The 18,209-nt window shown below is 40.1% G+C and overlaps 1 protein-coding gene across 2 annotated transcripts in view; it reads left to right on the top strand.

Moving 5' to 3' along the window:
• The window catches only part of prmt9 (protein arginine methyltransferase 9), a 42,094-nt gene extending 24,634 nt beyond the window's left edge, over positions 1–17,460 (top strand). The window contains exons 7-12 of one of the 2 annotated variants that reach the window (XM_043699438.1): positions 905–1,097; positions 2,847–3,030; positions 7,720–8,440; positions 14,525–14,678; positions 14,801–14,923; positions 16,914–17,460. In XM_043699438.1, the coding sequence (XP_043555373.1) occupies positions 905–1,097; positions 2,847–3,030; positions 7,720–8,440; positions 14,525–14,678; positions 14,801–14,923; positions 16,914–17,132 (1,594 nt within the window). In that variant the 3' untranslated portion in view covers positions 17,133–17,460. The remainder of the gene's footprint in view (positions 1–904; positions 1,098–2,846; positions 3,031–7,719; positions 8,441–14,524; positions 14,679–14,800; positions 14,924–16,913) is intronic. The other variant, XM_043699445.1, reaches the window with a different exon arrangement.
• The last annotated feature ends 749 nt before the right edge of the window (positions 17,461–18,209 follow it).

Raw genomic sequence — 18,209 nt, 5'->3', positions numbered from 1 at the left:
ATCTGAGGTAACCCTCTTCGCTGTTCACTACGCCTCCAATTTTGGTGTCATCTGCAAACTTACTAACTGTACCTCTTATGCTCACATCCAAATAATTTATGTAAATGACAAAAAGTAGAGGACCCAGCACCGATCCTTGTGGCACTCCACTGGTCACAGGCCTCCAGTCTGAAAAACAACCCTCCACTACCACCCTCTGTCTTCTACCTTTGAGCCAGTTCTGTATCCAAATGGCTAGTTCTCCCTTTATTCCATGAGATCTAACCTTGCTAATCAGTCTCCCATGTGGAACCTTTTTGAACGCCTTACTGAAGTCCGTATAGCTCACATCTACTGCTCTCCCCTCATCAATCATCTTTGTTACTTCTTCAAAAAACTCAATCAAGTTTGTGAGACATGATTTCCCACGCACAAAGCCATGTTGACTATCCCAAATCAGTCCTTGCCTTTCCAAATACATGTACATCGTGTCCCTCAGGATTCCCTCCAACAACTTGCCTACCACCGAGGTCAGGCTCACCGGTCTATAGTTCTCTGGTTTGTCTTAATAAATTATCCCAACACCATGGGACCTTTCCTTACTTATTAACCTTTTGTGCAGCAACTTATCAAATGCCTTTTGGAAGTCCAATTATACTGCGTCTACAGGATCTCCATTATCCATATTCCTTGTTACATCTTCAAAGAACTATAGCAAATTAGTCAAACATAATTTACCTTTCATAAAACCGCTGACTTTAAAATAAAAATTGCTTTAGTCTGGTGTTATAATTGTAATTCTCACAGGACTAAAGGAATTTGAAAACTGTACACATACTATAAAGCAATGTTAAATACAAAATATTTGCAGAAAGGTCAGAGTGAATTTGGCATAACAGTTTATTCTTGATGGCCTGTTTGGCAGAGTTTGCTTGAATGAGGCTGGTGGATTGCACTTGAATGAAGCGATAACATGGTACAGCCCTGTTAGCAATGAATCCTGTGTTGATGATACATCTGAACCATACACCACTGAGAGGATGAGGCAGGTTCCAGGTGGATACACGCCATTGACTGACCATTTTCAGGCTTTGACCATAGATTTCAATAATCCACAGGTATGAGCAATAATTCCACGATGGCTTAGCCAAAAAAACATTCCAAGTTTAAAGCTTGCTTGCTCCAAATTACTACTTATTGCAAACAGTTTGTTTTGTATGTTTGTGCCAATTGTCTTATTTTCCCAAATGTTCAGAGTGTTATTGTAGATTGGGCTGTGTGAAGAATTGGGCATGGTGTATGAATGTGTAATGTTATATGTATGTTAGTTTTCTTGTTAACTTCAATATTGTTACACAATAAATTTGTCACCCAAGGTTATCTAATTATCTGATCAAAGACATTGTATACATTTATTTTGAAACAATAGAATAACTTCACTGATCCCACACGAAAGTCAATGGGTTCCCACAATCGAAATATCAGAGCCTGCCCCAGTTTGTGCTCATTGAAACTAGTGATGGATATAAACTTATATTAGAATAATTCTAACTTGTGAACATTTCAGTTGGACAGACAATGTGGTATAAACAGTAAATATTTCCAGTGTTAAGAGAGTACTAGACAAGTAACATGTCATTTATGGGGGTATCTACTCCTCCCACCTCCTGACTAGAAGGTCAGTCAACTGATAATTAAAAATTCCAATGTGAGCGATGTTAACAAATGCAGAGTGGACTCTGTCCCTCGTTGGGAGAAAGACCTACTCTTGAGAGCTGCCAGCTAATCAGAAAATCAGCTAGGTAATGGGCGCTGTTGCATCTACAAGCAAGCCCATAAAGGCCCCATTGGGTCCTAGAGTAAGTTCAGTCTGAGGTATTTGGTATGGAGGGATCAGACATATCTAGTGAGAGAGGTCAGGTGGTGATGGTAGGGGGGATGGGGTGGTTGTTTGCAGTCCAGGTGGAATGGAAGGCATGGGTGTACTGGGCGGGTGAAGTTACTGACTCCTTGCCTGCTGTTCTAAGTTTCCTTTTGAAAGGACAGGCCTCCCACTTCTGCTTGACTGCCCTCAGTAGACCCTTAATTATTTATTTGCATATGGTTGGTGGTCAGCTGGTTTGGTGCCTGTCAACCCCACCACAGTGAGGGCAAATTCAGGAGTTGGCGGGAAAGCAGTGGGCTAGCCATAAAACATATGTTATATGGATTCCCCCCTCATTCGGCCAGAGAATTACCTGGCTGGATGACGCACAAGATCTTTGCAGTTCTTATTGGGAGCTGCAGTGAAACTCCATTTAAGCTATTCGGAGCATTATGATCAGAAAATTCTGGACTGCACATGTGTAAGCTTCTGATAAATTCTTGAAGAAGACAGGTAACCCTCGAAAGTATGTTACTAGTATATAGTTCTTTAATGTTCTTCTCTGTCACTGCTAAGAAATTCTCGAGAGTAAGCACAAAAAAGTCTGCTTCTGGACTGCTTCACCAAATTGAAACTCTGCCTATGAATAATTTTATATAATAAAGAACTGCGAATACTCAAAATCTGAAACAAAAACAGGAATTGTTGGGAACCTCAGCAGGTCTGGCAGCATCTGAGGAGAGAAGGTAGAGTATACGTTTTGAGTTCAGTGAACCTTCTTCAGAAGTGGAACTTTTCAAAATGTTAACTCTGCTTTCTCTCCACAGATGTTGCCACACCTCGGTTTCTCCAGCAATTTCTGTTTTGTCTGTGAATAGTATTATTAGTTTTGGAAAAAATCTCCTTCCTTTAACATGATTTTAAAAAGGTCTTTTGGCAAAACTGTATATGACAGGCTATGAAGTCTACAATTTGTGACCATAATTTTTGTGTATTGTGTTAGGAATTAGAGGAATTGTCCACCAGGAAACCTTGTCGACTTTGTCTGCCAGTCGTTAAGGAGGGTGTGCTGGATGCTATTGTAGCCTGGTTTGTCCTGCAGTTAGATGAAGATATAAGTCTCTCCACTGGCCCTGATGAAGAGACCTGCTGGGAGCAGGCAGTGTATCCTGTACAGGGTGCGCTTGGTAAGTGTGATATAGTGACAAAGTAAAGTTGCCACTAATTTGCCCTAAAATCTTTGTTGAATTATAAATATTTGAGTTACAAATATTCAAAAATAGAGAATTTCGATTGAGCAGAAAGGGCGAAACTGACTGCTCTGATAAATTGGTCCGTAAGCAGAGATCATTGGTTAAAATATTTGGAAAAAGCACGAGAAGGGAAAGGAACAGAATGTTTTCACACAAGTTGTTTTTTAAGATCTGAGCTGCACTTATTCAAGGGCAATGGAATAAGGTACCATAGAAACATTCAGGTTCTTCAGTATGCTCATTTCCAGGATGATATTAAGTATCTGTGGTATGCAAATCAGACATCTTTCAATCAGCTAGTACAGGCATGATAGCCTGAATGGCCTCGGGTGTTGTAAGTTTCAGAATCTGTTTATTGAAAGTTTATTTTTCAAATCAGATATGTAATTATTGCTTTGTATATTAGGGAATGAAACAAACAGCATTTTAAGTATCTAGCCCTGATATGACAATAATGTGTATTTATGGTAATACCTTTAATGTAGTGAGATATCATTACAGGAGAATTATTAGACAAAAGTTGTCACAAGACAGATAAGGAAATATTAGAACAGGTAATCAAAAACTTGTTCAAAGAGTGAGGCTTTCTGGAGGACCGAGAGACAGAGGGACAAAATTCCAGGGTAAAAACTGGAAGAAATACAGACTATGTAAATCAGAAACAAAGCCAGACGTTGCTGGAAAAGCTCAGCAGGTCTGGCAGCATCTGAGTTCTGAGGGAGTGTCACCGGACCGGAACGTTAACTCTTGATTTCTCTTTACAGATGCTGCCCAACCTGCTGAGCTTTTCCAGGTATTTCTGGTTTTGTGATAAAATTCCAGGCTCAGGATTTACCCCTCAAAGAATGGGTGCCAGAATTCGGATGAAAAAAGTCAGAGAAGTGCAAGGCATTTGTTATTAGAAAATTGAGGATTGGGAAGGAAGGTTAGGGCAGGGTTTGACAAGTAGGATTTCTGGATTGCAAGTTAATGTACACTAAGTTAGCTAATATCTATCATAGAAAAGATGCTACAAACTATTAATAAAGTGGCCTTTTCCCCAGGGTAGGGAAGACCAAAACTAGCGGGCATAGGCTTAATGTGGGGGGAAAGATTTAAAAGGGACCGAAGGAGCAACTTTTTGACAGAGAGGGTGGTACGTGTTTGGAATGAGCTGCCAGAGGAAGTGGTGCAGACTAGTACAATTGCAACGTTTAAAAGGCATCTGGATGGATTTATGAATAGGAAGGGTTTAGAGATGTATTGGTCAAATGCTGACAAATGGCCCTAGATTAATTTAGGATATCTAGTCAACATGGATGAGTTGGACCTAGGGGTCTGTTTCCATGTTGTACAGCTCTGTGACTATTGCAATGATGTTGCTCCTTGAACAAGGTTATGTTGCCCTTAGGTTATTTTTCCAGAGAGGTCGTAAAAGCAGTAAGTCCAAAAAGTCTGCCTTGGATAGGTTTTGGGGCCAGTTTGCTTGTAGCTGACAGATACTGCCTCAGGCAAAGGGATTTTAAGTTTTAAAAAAATCGCTTGTACAATGAAAGGGTATTGGCCAGTTCTCCCAGCTCAGCTTTTCTCTGGTTTGGTTTGGGTTTTGGCAGCCTGGCTATTCACTGAAAGCAGTTGGGCAGTTTGAGGCTGGTGACCCAAGTCACAGCTCCATGGAAGAGAGTGCTCCATTCTTCTCTCTCTCTCTCTCTCCCTCTCTCTCTCTCTCTCTCTCCCTCTCCCTCTCTCTCTCTCTCTCTCTCTGTGTCTGTCTGTCTGTCTCTCTATCTATCTATCTATCTCTCTGTCTGTCTCGCGCGCGCGTGCTATCAAAACCCTGTGATTTTCCCTTTTGTGTCGAGAGGTATTTATGAGGATTGTTGCTAGTATTTGGAACAGATTGTTAAGTTGGGATGAGCCATTGGGTTTTCGGGTAGTTAAGTTATTCTTATTCTGTTCTCTTTTGTTTGTGTTTCATTTGATAAACTGGTAAATACATTCTGTTTTTAAAATGAAGTGGTCATCTCTCCTGGACTATCCACCTTACACCTACTTAAAACAATTGGCAAAGTTAGGATCTGGGCTACTTTCTCAAAAAGGGGGTCTGGCCTGGTCCATAATACTATGATATTATAGCAGGACACTTCAAAATGTTCAGGACAGTCAGGTAGACTCAATATGGTTTTTCAAGGGGAAATTATGTTTGTCCAATTTATTGGAGTTCTTTTAGTAGGAGTGATGTGTGTAATGGAGAAGGCTGAAGCGGTGCATGTACTGTATGTATATTTTCAGAACACACTTGAAGCCACATTTAAGGCTATTGTGGAAAATGGTCTAAAGGTAATGCTTTGAAATGGCTAGAAAATTTCCTAGCTAGTAGGAAAAGGAGTAGACATCAGTAGTTAATTTTCTGGTTGGCAAGATGTAATGAATCAGGTGCCAAAGAGGCTTGTTGTGAGGCCTCACTTATTTGCGGGTTATATTTACGACTTAGATGAAGGGCCAGAAGATATGGTAGTTAAATTTGTTGTTGTCACAAAGATTGATGTGAAAGAGACCTAAGAAGGCTGAAAACCAATATAGATGCATTATGTGAGTAAGCAAAATGTCCTAAATAGGTTATAATGTGAGAAAATGTGAAGTTGTCCATTTTGGATGGAAGAATAAAAATAAAAATTAATTACCTAAATGGAGAATGACCACAGTACTCTGAGATGCAGAGTGATCTGGTTATCTTAATTTGAGAGTCTCAAAAAGTTAATATTCAGGTATAGCATGTAATTAGGAATGCTAATAGAACGTTATAATTTATTGTGAGTTGAATGTTGAATACAACAATAGGGAGGTTTTGCTTCTGTTAACAGGATGTGGGTGCTTTCACATCTGGAGCATAGCGTATAATCCCTTCATTTAGGAAAGATGTAAATACATTGAAAGCGAAGAGAAGATTTACTAGATTAAATGGAATGAGTAGGTTATTTGAGTGATCGAATTATACAACATGGAAACAGACCCTTTGGTCCAACTCGTCCATGCTGACCATGTTCCCAAACTAAATTAGTCCTGCTTGCCTGACCTTAGCCCATATCCCTCCAAACCTTTCCTAATCATGGACTTATTTGAATGTCTTTTAAATGTTGTTACTCTACCTGCATCCATCAATTCCTCTGGCGGTTCATTCCACACACAAACCACTCTGTAAAAAACATTGCCCCTTGTCTTTTTCCTCTCCTAAGAAATATGTCCCCTAGTTTTGAACTCCACCATCCTCGGGAAAAGACCCTTGCTATTCATCTTACCTGTGCTCCTCATTATTTTATAGCCTCTATAATGTCACCCCTCAGGCTCCTACACTGCAGTAAAAATGGCCCAGCTTATCTTTATACCTCAAACTCTCCATTCCTGGCAATATCCTGGTAAATCTTTTCTGAACCCCCTTCAATTCAATAACATACAACTTATAGTAGGGAACAGGGAGACCAGAACTGCACACAGTACTCCAGAAAAGGCCTCACTAATGTCCTGTCGAGCCTCAACATGACGTCCCTACTCCTATGCTCAAAGGTCTGAGCAATGAAGGCAAGCATACTAAGCCTTAGCCACCCTGTCTACATGTGATGTAAATTACAAAGAACTGTGTACATGAACTCCTCGGTTAATCTTCTACACCATGACCTAGGGCCCTATCTTTAATTGTAGAAGTCCTGCTTTTGCTTGCTTTACTAAAATGCAATACCTCACATTTATCCAAATGAAACTCCATTTCCACTCCTTAGCCCATTAACCCAACTGATCAAGATTTCTTTGTAAACTTAGAAAACTTTCTTCACTGTCTAGCGATTTTGATGTCACCTGCAAACTTCCTGACCATGCTGCCTATATTCTCATCCAAACTGTTTTATATAAATGACGAGCAAAAGTGGACCTTGCCCCAATCCCTGTTGAACATTGCTGGTCACAGGTCTCCAATCCAAAAACAACCCTCCATCACAACACTCCTACCATCAAGCCAATTTTGTATCTAATTAGCAAGTTCACCTGAATCCTATATAAACAACAGCTACCACTCTGCCCTCATCAATCTTTTTGGTTACTTCTTCAAAAAGCTCAATCAAGTTTGGATGAGGAAAGATTGGATAGGATAGGCAAGTATATGCTGGAGTTTAAAAAATCAGGTGTGACTTCAATTGAAACACTTATGATTCAGAGAGGTCTCAACAAGGTAGATGTGGAAAAGATAACTTTTTTGGGGAGAATGTAGAGCTTGATATCACTGTTTCAAAATGACGGATCACTTATTTGAGACAGCGATAAGGACTGATTTCATTTCTCTCAGGGTAATGAAGTTTTGGAATGCTGTACCTGAAAAGGTTGTAGAAGCAGAATCCTTGAATAATTTTAAGGCAGGGATAGATAGACTCTAGATTAGCAAGCCAGTGAAAGGTTATGTTGGGTAGACAGGAGTATAGAGTAATCAGATCACCTATGATTACAGCAGGCTCGAGGGGCAGAGTGGCCGACTCCTGCTCCAAATTCATGTTGAATGTATGTTCTATTAATACGTGAACTTTTTTTAAAAAGTCATTTCGTAAAAGTGCATGAGTCTTTATTTACGTTGTTCTCATTGTTTCTTTCCTGTTTTAGGCCAGTTTGTAAAACCTGGTAATACTCTAATCGTTGATGTTTCCTGCAATAACGCCTACCTGGTTTTTCACAGTGTTGCCATATTAAGCCATGAACTCAGGATGGAAGTTGAAGTGAATACCATGAGTGATCAGAGTCTTGCAAATGAAGCTGAACTTTGTGATGCTTTGGCCAACCTCCAGACCACAAGTAAATCTCAAACAAATCTTCTAAAGTGTATGCTTGAATCTTCAGAAATAGCTCGTCTCAATAACACACAATACAACGAGCGTTTCAAGTCTGCCTTGGACAATATATTGTCTTCATTAACATCAATGGACGATGAAGTCTGTTTCTCACAGACAATAGATGACAGGAGTGCAGATATGAATTGTGAAAATTCTAATGGTCAAAGCTCTTCAGATCTAACCTCTGACATATTGTGTGTGTTGGATGTTTCGGAGGGTTTCTCCATTTTGCCTTTGGTTGCTGCCAAGTTAAGAACTGTTAAAGTTTTCAGTTCCTTAGAAAAGATTCAGCAACAGGCTGCATTACGTGCTCTAGCAGAATCTAATGACATTTCAAAAGATCGGTTGGAGTTTTGGCATAATTATCTGGAGGATGACTCTACACTATTACAAAGACCTCAGTCGGGCAAGTTGTGGAGTGTGATTATTCTTGATGCTATCGAGGTATGTGGACTCATACGACAAGGTTTGGTGGAGAAAGCAGCTCTGGCTAGGTATGTCAGATTTTCTTTAATTGCTTATAAAATAAAACCAAACCCTAAATCTGATTAAACAGTAAAGTCCCTGTTGCTGTAACAATGTGAGAGGGAGAAACTCCATGGATAATTCCAGTTTGATCTCATCTGTAAAAGTTCATAGATATAGTGGGGATGTTTGAGCTTTTGTTCTTGGTTATATTTGTGCACTCTAAAGCCTGAAATGAGTGAGGGCTGATGCAGTTTTTTTTAAAATCAATATTCCCATTCATTTACTTAAATTGTAAATTGCTGTCACTAACCAAACTTGGTATGTTATAGAGGCTTAAAGATGAGACCTTTTGCTCCAACTCGCCCATGCCGACCAGATGTACCCATCCAGGTGCCTTTCAAATGTTGTACAGAGGATCCTCGATTATCCAGCATTCAAATATCTGCAATTCCGTTTATCCGAACAAGTTTGCAAGGTCCCGATGCTTGCTAAACTGTGTTATCCGGCATTCAATTATCTGAACAAAATATTCCCTGCCCGTGTCATTTAGATAATCGAGGTTCCTCTGGAATTGTACCAGCCTCCACCATCTGCTCTGGCATTTCATTCCATCCATGCATCACCCACTGTGTGAAAAGATTGCCCCTCAGGTGTCTTTTAAGTCTTTCCCCTCTCACCTTTAAACCTGTGCCCTCTAGTTTTCAACTCCCCTACTCTGGGAAGAAGACCTTGGCTATTCACCATGTCCATGCCCCTTGTGACCTCTGTAAGGTCCTTCAACTTCTGACGTTCAGGGAGAAAAAGCCCTAGCTTATTCAGCCTCTCCCTACAGCTCAAATCCTCCAGCAACATCCTTGTAAATCTTTTCTGATTCCTTTCAAGATTAACAACATCTTTCATGCAGCAGAGAGACCAGAATTGAAGGCAGTATTCTAAAAGTGGCCTCACCAATGTCCTGTACAGCTGCAGCACGACACCCCAACGTTTATACTCCATGATTTGACCAATAAAGGCGAGTGTACCAAACGCCTTCACAACCCTGTCTACCTACTACACCGCTTTCAAGGAACTATGCACCTGCACCGCTAGGTCTCTTTGTTTGACAACACTTCCCAGGGCCCTGCTTTTAACTATGTATGTCCTGCTCTGGTCTGCATTACCAAAATGCAGCATCACTTTTATCGAAATTAAAATCCATCTGCCACTCCTCAGCCCTTTGGCCCATCTGATCAAGATCCTGTTGTACTCTGAGATGACCTTTCTCACCATCCACTACACCACCAATTTTGGTGTCATCTGCAAACTTACTAACCAAAACTCCCGAGTTCACATCCAAATCAAATGAAAATCAGTGGACCCAGCACCAATCCTTGTGGCACACCATTGGTCTGGAAACAAAAACCTCCACCATCACACTGTATCTTCTACCTTTCAGCAAATTGAGTAGATCCCCTTTGATTCCATGTGACCTAACCTTACTAACCAGTGTACCATGTGAAACCTTATTGAATGCCTAACTGAAGCCCATATAGACAATGCTTCTGCTTCAGTTTTCTATGTCACCTCTTCGAAAAACTGTCAAAGTAGTGAGACATGATTTCCCATGCACAATGCTGTATTGACTATCACTTATCAGTCCTTGCTATTCCAAATGCATGTAAATCTGTCCCTCAGAATCCCCTCCAACAATTTACCCACCATTGACATCAGGCTCACTGGTCTATAATTCCCAAACATCTCCTTACCCATGGCTGTGGATGATGCAAGTATCTCAGCAAGGGGCCCAACAATCTTTGCCCTAGCGTCCCACAAAGCTCTGGGGTGAAACTTATTAGTTCCCAGGCATTTATCTACCTTGGTGTGTTTTAAGACCTCCAGAACTCCCTCTTTTGTAATATGGAGACTTTTCAAGACATCTGTTTATTTCCCCAAGTTCCCTACCTTCCATGTCTTTCTCCATACTAAATAATGATGCAAAATATTTATTGATTGTCTCACCCACCTCCTGTGTTTCCACACAGATGGCCTTGTTGATCTTTAAAGAGCCTTATTCTCTTCCCTAGTTATTCTTTTGTCCTTAATGTATTTGTAAAATTTCTTTGGATTCTCTTTAACCCTGTTTGCCAAAGCTATCTCATGTCCCCTTCTAACCATTCTGATTTCCCTCCTAAGTATGGTCCTATTGCCCTTATACTGCTCTAGGGAATCACTCAGTCTCAGCTGTCAACACCTGACGGATGCCTCCTTTTTCTTGAACAGATCCTCAATTTGTCAAGTCATCTAGCATTCTATACACGTACCAGCCTTGCCCTTCGCAATAACAGGAACATACTGGCTTTGAATTCTCGTTATCTCCTTTTTGAAGACCTTCCATTTTCTAACCATCCAACCTATGGACAGCTTCCCCCAATCAACTTTTGAAAATTCAACCTAATACCATAAAAGTTGACCTCACACCAATTTGGAATTTTAACATTTAGATCAGGTCTATCCTTTTCTTTAACTATTTTAAAACTGAATTATGTTCACTTGCCTCCTGAGTCACTTGTCCTGCCTTATTTCCCAAGAATAGGTCCAGTTTTGCTAGTCAATACATGCACGTACTGAATAAGAAAAATTTGTTGTATACACTTGATAAATTCCTCTCCATCAAAGCCCTTAATACTATGGCAGTCCCAGTCTGTGTTTGGAAAGTTAAAATTCCCTTTCCATTATAATCCTGAAGGTATCTCAGCTCTCCTTGTATATTTGCTTCTCAGTTTCCTGCTGACTAGTGGGGAGCCTATAGTACAATCCCAATAAGGTAATCATCTCTTTCTTTCTTTTTCAGTTCTACCTATATGACTTCACTAGATGTTCTCTCGGGAATATCCTCCCAAAGTACGCCTGCAGTGCTATTCTTTACCAAAGATGCCAACCCCCTCTTTTCTTGCACCCCCGCCCCCCTTGCTTTCTATCCTTCCTGTAGCATCTATACCCTGGAACATTAAGCTGCCAGTCATGTCCCTTCCTGAATTTTATTTCTGTATCATATATGATATCCCAGTCCCATGTTAACCAAGTCCTAAGTTCATCTGCCTTACCTGTCCAGCCTCTTGCAATGAAATAAATGCAGTTTAATTTATCTATCTTACTTAGTTGTCTGCCATACTCTTGCCTGCCTTGACTATTTAACGTGCTCCCCTTATCTACTGTACCAACCTCAGATTTGAATCTTTTCTCACTATCTCTTTGGGTTCCCCTCACCCATCCCCAACTTGTTTGAAGCCTCCCGAGTAGCACTAGCAAATCTCCCCTTCCAATTTGGGTGCAACCTGTCCTCCTTATACAGGTCCCCTTTACCCCAGAAGAGATCCCAATGATTCAAAAGTGTGAATCCATACCGTCTTCACCAGCTCCTTAGACATGCATTCATTGCCCTCTCCTCCTATTCCTACTCAGACTAGCACATGGTATCCTGGAATAATCCAGATATTACTACCCTCAGAACCTAATCTTAAACCTCCTGCCTGAAATCCTATATTGTCTGTGCAGAACCTTGTCTTGTCTTGTACACGTTGGTATCAACAACATAGGTAGAACAACCTCTGGTCATTCTTGTCTTTCAGAAAATTCTGCACCAATTCTGAGTCATCCTTGACCCTGGCACCAGGGAGTCAACACCATTCTGATGTCTCACTGTTGGCTGTAGAAACATCTGTCTGTGCCCCTGACTAGATAATCCCCTATCATAGTTGATTGCTTGGAACTTGATGTACCCCTCTTTACAGTAGAGACAGTCAAGGCACCAGAAACCTGGCTGTCAATGCTATATTCCCCTGAGAGAGCATCACCCCCTGAAGTATCCAAAATAGCATGCTTGTTTGAAATGGGGATAGCCACAGCAGACCCTGCAGTGTCTGTCTATCTCTCCTACCTTTCCGAGATGTAACCCATCTACCTGACTGTACCGGTGTGGTTTCTCTGCCTTCCTGAAACTGCCATCCATCACACCCCTGCCTCCTGCAAATTCCTCATTGTCTCTAACTGCCAATCTATGTGGGCTGACAGGATTTGCAATCAAACACATTTCCTGCAGATGTAGTCTCCAGGGACATTGAAATGCTTTGTGATCTCCCACATCTGAAAGGAAGAGCTCATTACTCTGTTAAAGGGGCAGAAATGACTTTTAGCAATCTACAGACCCAGAAAATACCTATGTGCAAACACACCACACCACACTTGGCTCAAAAGCTCAGCATTAGTGAAGTCTCACTGTTCTGGGAAAACTCAATACCTATCTTCTATATTCAAATTCAAGATCTCAGTCAAATAAAAACACCTCATCATTCCAACTATTATAGATTTACAAAAAAATTTTATAAGTCTTGTAAGACTTTCAATTAAACACTTAGCTGGTCAGGCTCTGAAACAGTACCTTTTATTTTCCACTGATCTCCAGAGACGTTTGCAATTTCACTAAAGTCAGCTGTGAAAGTGCACTGTTGCAGTTCGGAAAAGCCATTATAAACAGCCTTTCCTAATCCTCAAGGTGGGGTCCACAATTTCCAGACACAACAAACAAAAGGATAACAATCTTAATAAGTACAATTCAAACTGTTCCCAAGATTGCAGGACTGGATTGCCAGTGCTGAAGTTGTTTGGGCATCATCTTGAGGGTAGTTTTCGAGGTGGAGTAGCTAGTAAAATGACCAAGTTGACTGTGGATGGTGCCATGATATATGGAAAGATAAGGGCTGCGGCTATTAAACCTCCCTGAATATTTTTCTACTATACCTTTGAGGAAGTGACGAAGATGATTGATGAGGATACAAAGGACTCATTCAAATTTGAGAGACAAGATCTGCCCCACCCAAAACCAGCTAACTATCCCAAATAAGTCCATTCTTTTCCAAATAAGGTTATAATATTTATTCTAATTTACACAAATATTATATTCATAACTACATTCTGTAAAATGTAAAAACATTTTGAATATCTGAAATAGGGAAGGCTTTAAAGTACAATATTTGTTTTGTTACTTTATAAACACAAGCTTTCAAATTAAATTTACCTACAACAGTATCAACCAGGAAGGGATTCCTATGAACATGCCTTTATTTAACTTGAGACCCAGTTTTTCTTCTTTAAATGTTTTTATGGGTATGTCTAAGTCATTTAATGTGGCATTTGCTACAAAGCCTGTACCTTATACTCTGCAAAGACTGCTTGCTTGCTTCTCTATACCATTGTCCACCTCTTCCTTGCCTACCTGCTGCTGAAACCCTCATCACTGTCTTTACCGTATCCAGACTAGATTATTACAGTTCTCTGCTGACCAACCTCCCATCCTCCATTCTTCAGAAAATTCCGCTCATTCCAAACTCTGCTGCCTGCATCTGCTGCGTGAAGTCCTGCTAACCTGTCCCATATATCTTTATTGTTCTCCATTGACTGCTACTCACCCAGTGCTTCAAATTTAAATGTTCATACATTTTGTTTAAATCCCTCATGGTTCTGTTTCTCCCTATCTTTCAACTCTGCAATCCCCAACTATTCCTGTAACTCTTGCTCCTGTTTTGGTGTTTGTGCATTTAACAGTGTAAGGCCTGCACTCTGAAATTATCTTTCTTAAATATCTATTTCCTTCTCAAAACCAACTTGCTTGTGGTGATCTTTCATCCCTCCTCTGGTTCAGTATCCAATATTGTTGATTATGCCTGTCTGATTCGCTTGGGAGGTTTTATACCATTAAAAATGTTATGGAAATTATAAAAGCTACTGGAGAAACTCAGCTGGTCTGGCAGTATCTGTGGACAGAAACAGAGTTAATGACCTTTGCATGACTCAAAACAATAATTGTTTCCCCCTGCACAGATGCTATAAGATGGGTTGGATTTTTTTCTCGCACTTTGTTTTGACTTCCGACTTCTAGTATGCACAGTATTTTTGATTTTATGAAAATTAATGTTTTCTTTTTCAATCCATCTTTCTTCTAGATCCGAAACGTTTGAGAGAGTGCTCAGCGCGAACCAATTTGTGTTCCAATGATCTTGCAAAGATGTAAATGATTAAAGTTTGGTGCACAAATTTAACTGTACAGACGTGTATTCTTTGTATCTTGGTTTCAGATGTCTGCTTCGACCAGAGGGAAGGCTATTGCCTCAGTGCATAAAAATATATGGAATGCTCATTGAATCTGAGACATTACAGCGAGAAAGTGCAGTCCAAGGAAAAGAAGCCACACTGGGGTTCAATATTGCACCTTTCATCAACCAGTTCAAGGTTCTTTATGTATTTTTATAGTGTAACTATTAGACTGACTTAATTGTTTTTGTTAGTGAATGCACAGGGTAGCGATGTATTTGATTAGAATAAATTTAATGAACCTTTTCTCCCCATTAAAGGTGCCTGTCCATGTGTTTTTGCATTTATCCACACTGCCTCATATCCGATTAAGTGAGCCAGTGGAACTATTAATGCTGGATCTGATGAGCCTGGTCACTGATGAATTGTGTAGTGAAATCAGGGTAAGATAATTTTTCACGTTTACGTCATGCACTGCTAAGAATTTAGCTCCTGGTTTTGTTTTCATTTTGAACATATTTTATGGTTTTGGCATCACTGTACTTCAAACAAATAAATGGAAATCAGTTATTATTTCTTACTGCCATTAAGAGACTATTTCCATTTGAATTGATGTGTAGGCGATCCTCCATTTTCTATCAGAACAGTCACCCAACCCAGCTCATAATGGAAGCTGACAAATAATTGAGAAGCCCAGATATTTTTGTATGATTAATCAGTTTTCCAGGCATGGAGATAAAGGAAAATTAAATACAAGTAATAGTTCATTCATCAAGTCACAGAGAATGAAGTGTAAATATTAAAAGTAACTGTTCAATATCAATGCAAACAATTTCGCTCCAATCTCTGTCCCACTTTGGTTAATTTTATCTGAAAACCTTATAGATTGTTGTCTGAGTGAGGATGATTTTTGTCATGCTATTCATTTATCAGTGCTACAGAAGCTTAAAATTCACTTTTTTGGATGTATGTTTGCTTGCTGAACTGAAAGGTTCATTTCCAGACATTTCGTTACCTTACTATGTAACATCAGTGGACCTCATGTGAAACAATGCTGAAAATTCCTGCTTTCTATTTATATGTTTGGGTTTCTTTGGGTTGGTGATGTCATTTCCTGTGGTGACGTTTTTCCTGTGGTGAAGTCACTTCCCGTTTCTTTTCTCGGGGTGGTAGATGGGATCAAAGTCAATGTGTTGAGAGTTGCAGTTGGAATGCCATACTTCTAGAAATTCTCGTGCGTGTCTCTGTTTGGCTTGGCTTAGGATGGGATGTACTGTCCCAGTCAAAGTGGTGTCCTTCCTCATCTGTATGTGAGGATACTAGTGAGAGATCCTCACATCTGGATGAGGAAGGACACCACTTCGACTGGGACAGTATCTATCCTAGGACAAGCCAAACACAGACATGCACGAAAATTCCTAGAAGCATGGCATTCCAACCGGAACTTTATCAACAAATGCATACAGTTCGACCCCATCTATCACCCCCTGAGAAAAGGAACAGGAAGTGACTTCATCACAGGAAATGACATCACCAACCCAAAGAAACCCAAACATACAAAGAGAAAGCAGGAATTTTCAGCATTGCTTCACATGAGGTCCACTGAAGATGTTACCTAGTAAGGTAAGGAAATGTCTGGAAATGAACCTTTCAGCTCAGCGAACATTCCTACATCCAAAACTTCAATCTGAGCTACAAATCTTCTCAAAATTCACATTTTTGTAGTTAAATCCATTTATGGCCCTATGTCTGTAATCCAATCCAGCTCTGCAAGCCACTATAAACTCTGCAATTGCCCAGCTCTGATATCTTACACATCCTTGATATCCTTTGTGCCTCTATTGGTGGCTATATCTGTAGTTGTCTATGTCTTAAGCTCTGGAATAATCTCAAGAGATTTCTCTACAAATGATTGATTTCACTGAAGGTTTTTTGACAGCTTCATAGAATCCCTACAGTGTGGAAACTGGCCATTCAGCCCAACAAGTCCACACTGCCCTTCCAAAGAGCATCCCAACAAGACTCTCCCCTCCCTACCATATCCCTTAACCCTGTATTTCCCACAGCTAATCCATCTGACTTGCACGTCCCTGGACACTGGGAAATTTAGCACGGCCATCTTTTGGACTGTGGGAAGAAACCAGAGCATCTGTAGGAAACCGACACAGACACTGGGAGAATGTGCAAACTCCACACAGTCAGTCGTTCGAGGCTGGAATCGAACCTGGGACCCTGGCACTGAGGCAGTGGTGCTCACCCTGTAAATTCAATGCATTATTTGAAATACAATGAAAATTAATCAATATTACAATGCTATGGGTAATATAGTATTAAAATATATTAAAATTTTACTGAATAATCTCTAACGACTTGTTTATTCAGCTATCTTATGGAAGCATATTCTCATTCCTGTTAATCTGTTTAAAATTCCAGGTTCAAGTACATTCATCTGGAAGAGTAACAGCAGTTCCATTTTGGTATGAAATTTATCTGGACACAGATGTCTGTCTCGATACTTGGAATGATACTTCCCATTGGAAGCAAGCTGCCTTTGTTTTGGATAATCCAATCCAAGTTATTTCAGGAGATGAACTTAGACTGAAAATTCAGTATCACAAAAGTAGTATCTCAATGATTGTAAACCACGGATAGTTAATTTTAGTACTCATTTTGTCATACCAGACTGAAAATGTTAACCGTGTTTCTGTCACCACGGATGTTGCCCGACCTGCTGAGTTTCTCCAACATAATTCTTTGTTTCAGATTTCTAGCTTTGTGTTTTCCCTTTTATTATTATTTTAAAGTTGGGCTCATTTTAAAAAAAATGTAAATTGAATGGAGCTCTATTTTAGTGCATAAGTTATTGAGTATCAAAGAATTTGTCAAGTTGAATGGGAAGAAATACCATGGTGGCACAGTGGTTAGCACTGCTGCCTCACAGCACCAGGGACCCGAGTTCGGTTCCCGCCTCGGGCGACTGGCTGTGTGGAGTTTGCACGTTCTCCCCGTGTCTGCGTGGATTTCCTCCGGGTGCTCCGGTTTCCTCCCACAGTCCAAAGATGTGCAGGGTCAGGTGAATTGGCCATACTAAATTGCCTGTAGTGTTAGGTAAGGGGGTATAGGTGGGTTTCGCTTTGGCGGGTCGGTGTGGACTTATTGGGCCGAAGGGCCTGTTTCCACACTGTAATCTAATCTAAAAAAAATAAAAATTCTGCCAATGTTGTATATCTGAAAGTAAATTAAATTGCATAGAAATACTCAGCAGTCCTAAATACGTTTATGGAGCAAGAACATTTTCAGGTCCATGATCTCATCAGAGGTCATGAAAGGCAATTGCCTGAAATGTTAAACAGAAGATATTTAAATAAAACTTTTTATCCACTGCTAAAAGAAACACCGCAAGAAGAAGAAAGATATTCGAATGCTATCCTGTAATACTTAGTGCTGCACTTACAGTGATTGATTATTGTTAAAGGCAAAAGTGGTAGATAATTTCATCTTCTGGTTACTGTCATTTAAATTAAGTGCCAGTTTAGTCTTTTTGATGAGGACAAAGTGGTGGCCCAGATAGCAAAGGAATTCCCTGCACATCTTCAAATGATGCCATAGAATCTTCAAAGTCCACTAATTTCATCAGAACAAAGCTGTCACATTTGGACAAACTGCACTTTCAATAATGCAATACATGTTTGTGAATCACTGCATATACTGGCCATGTGTGAAAAATAT

Source organism: Chiloscyllium plagiosum, chromosome 1 (genome assembly GCF_004010195.1).
Source record: "Chiloscyllium plagiosum isolate BGI_BamShark_2017 chromosome 1, ASM401019v2, whole genome shotgun sequence".
NCBI classification, from domain to species: Eukaryota; Metazoa; Chordata; class Chondrichthyes; order Orectolobiformes; family Hemiscylliidae; genus Chiloscyllium; species Chiloscyllium plagiosum.
The sequence above is the reverse complement of the archived record's forward strand: the minus strand, read 5'-3'. Positions and strand labels throughout refer to the sequence as shown.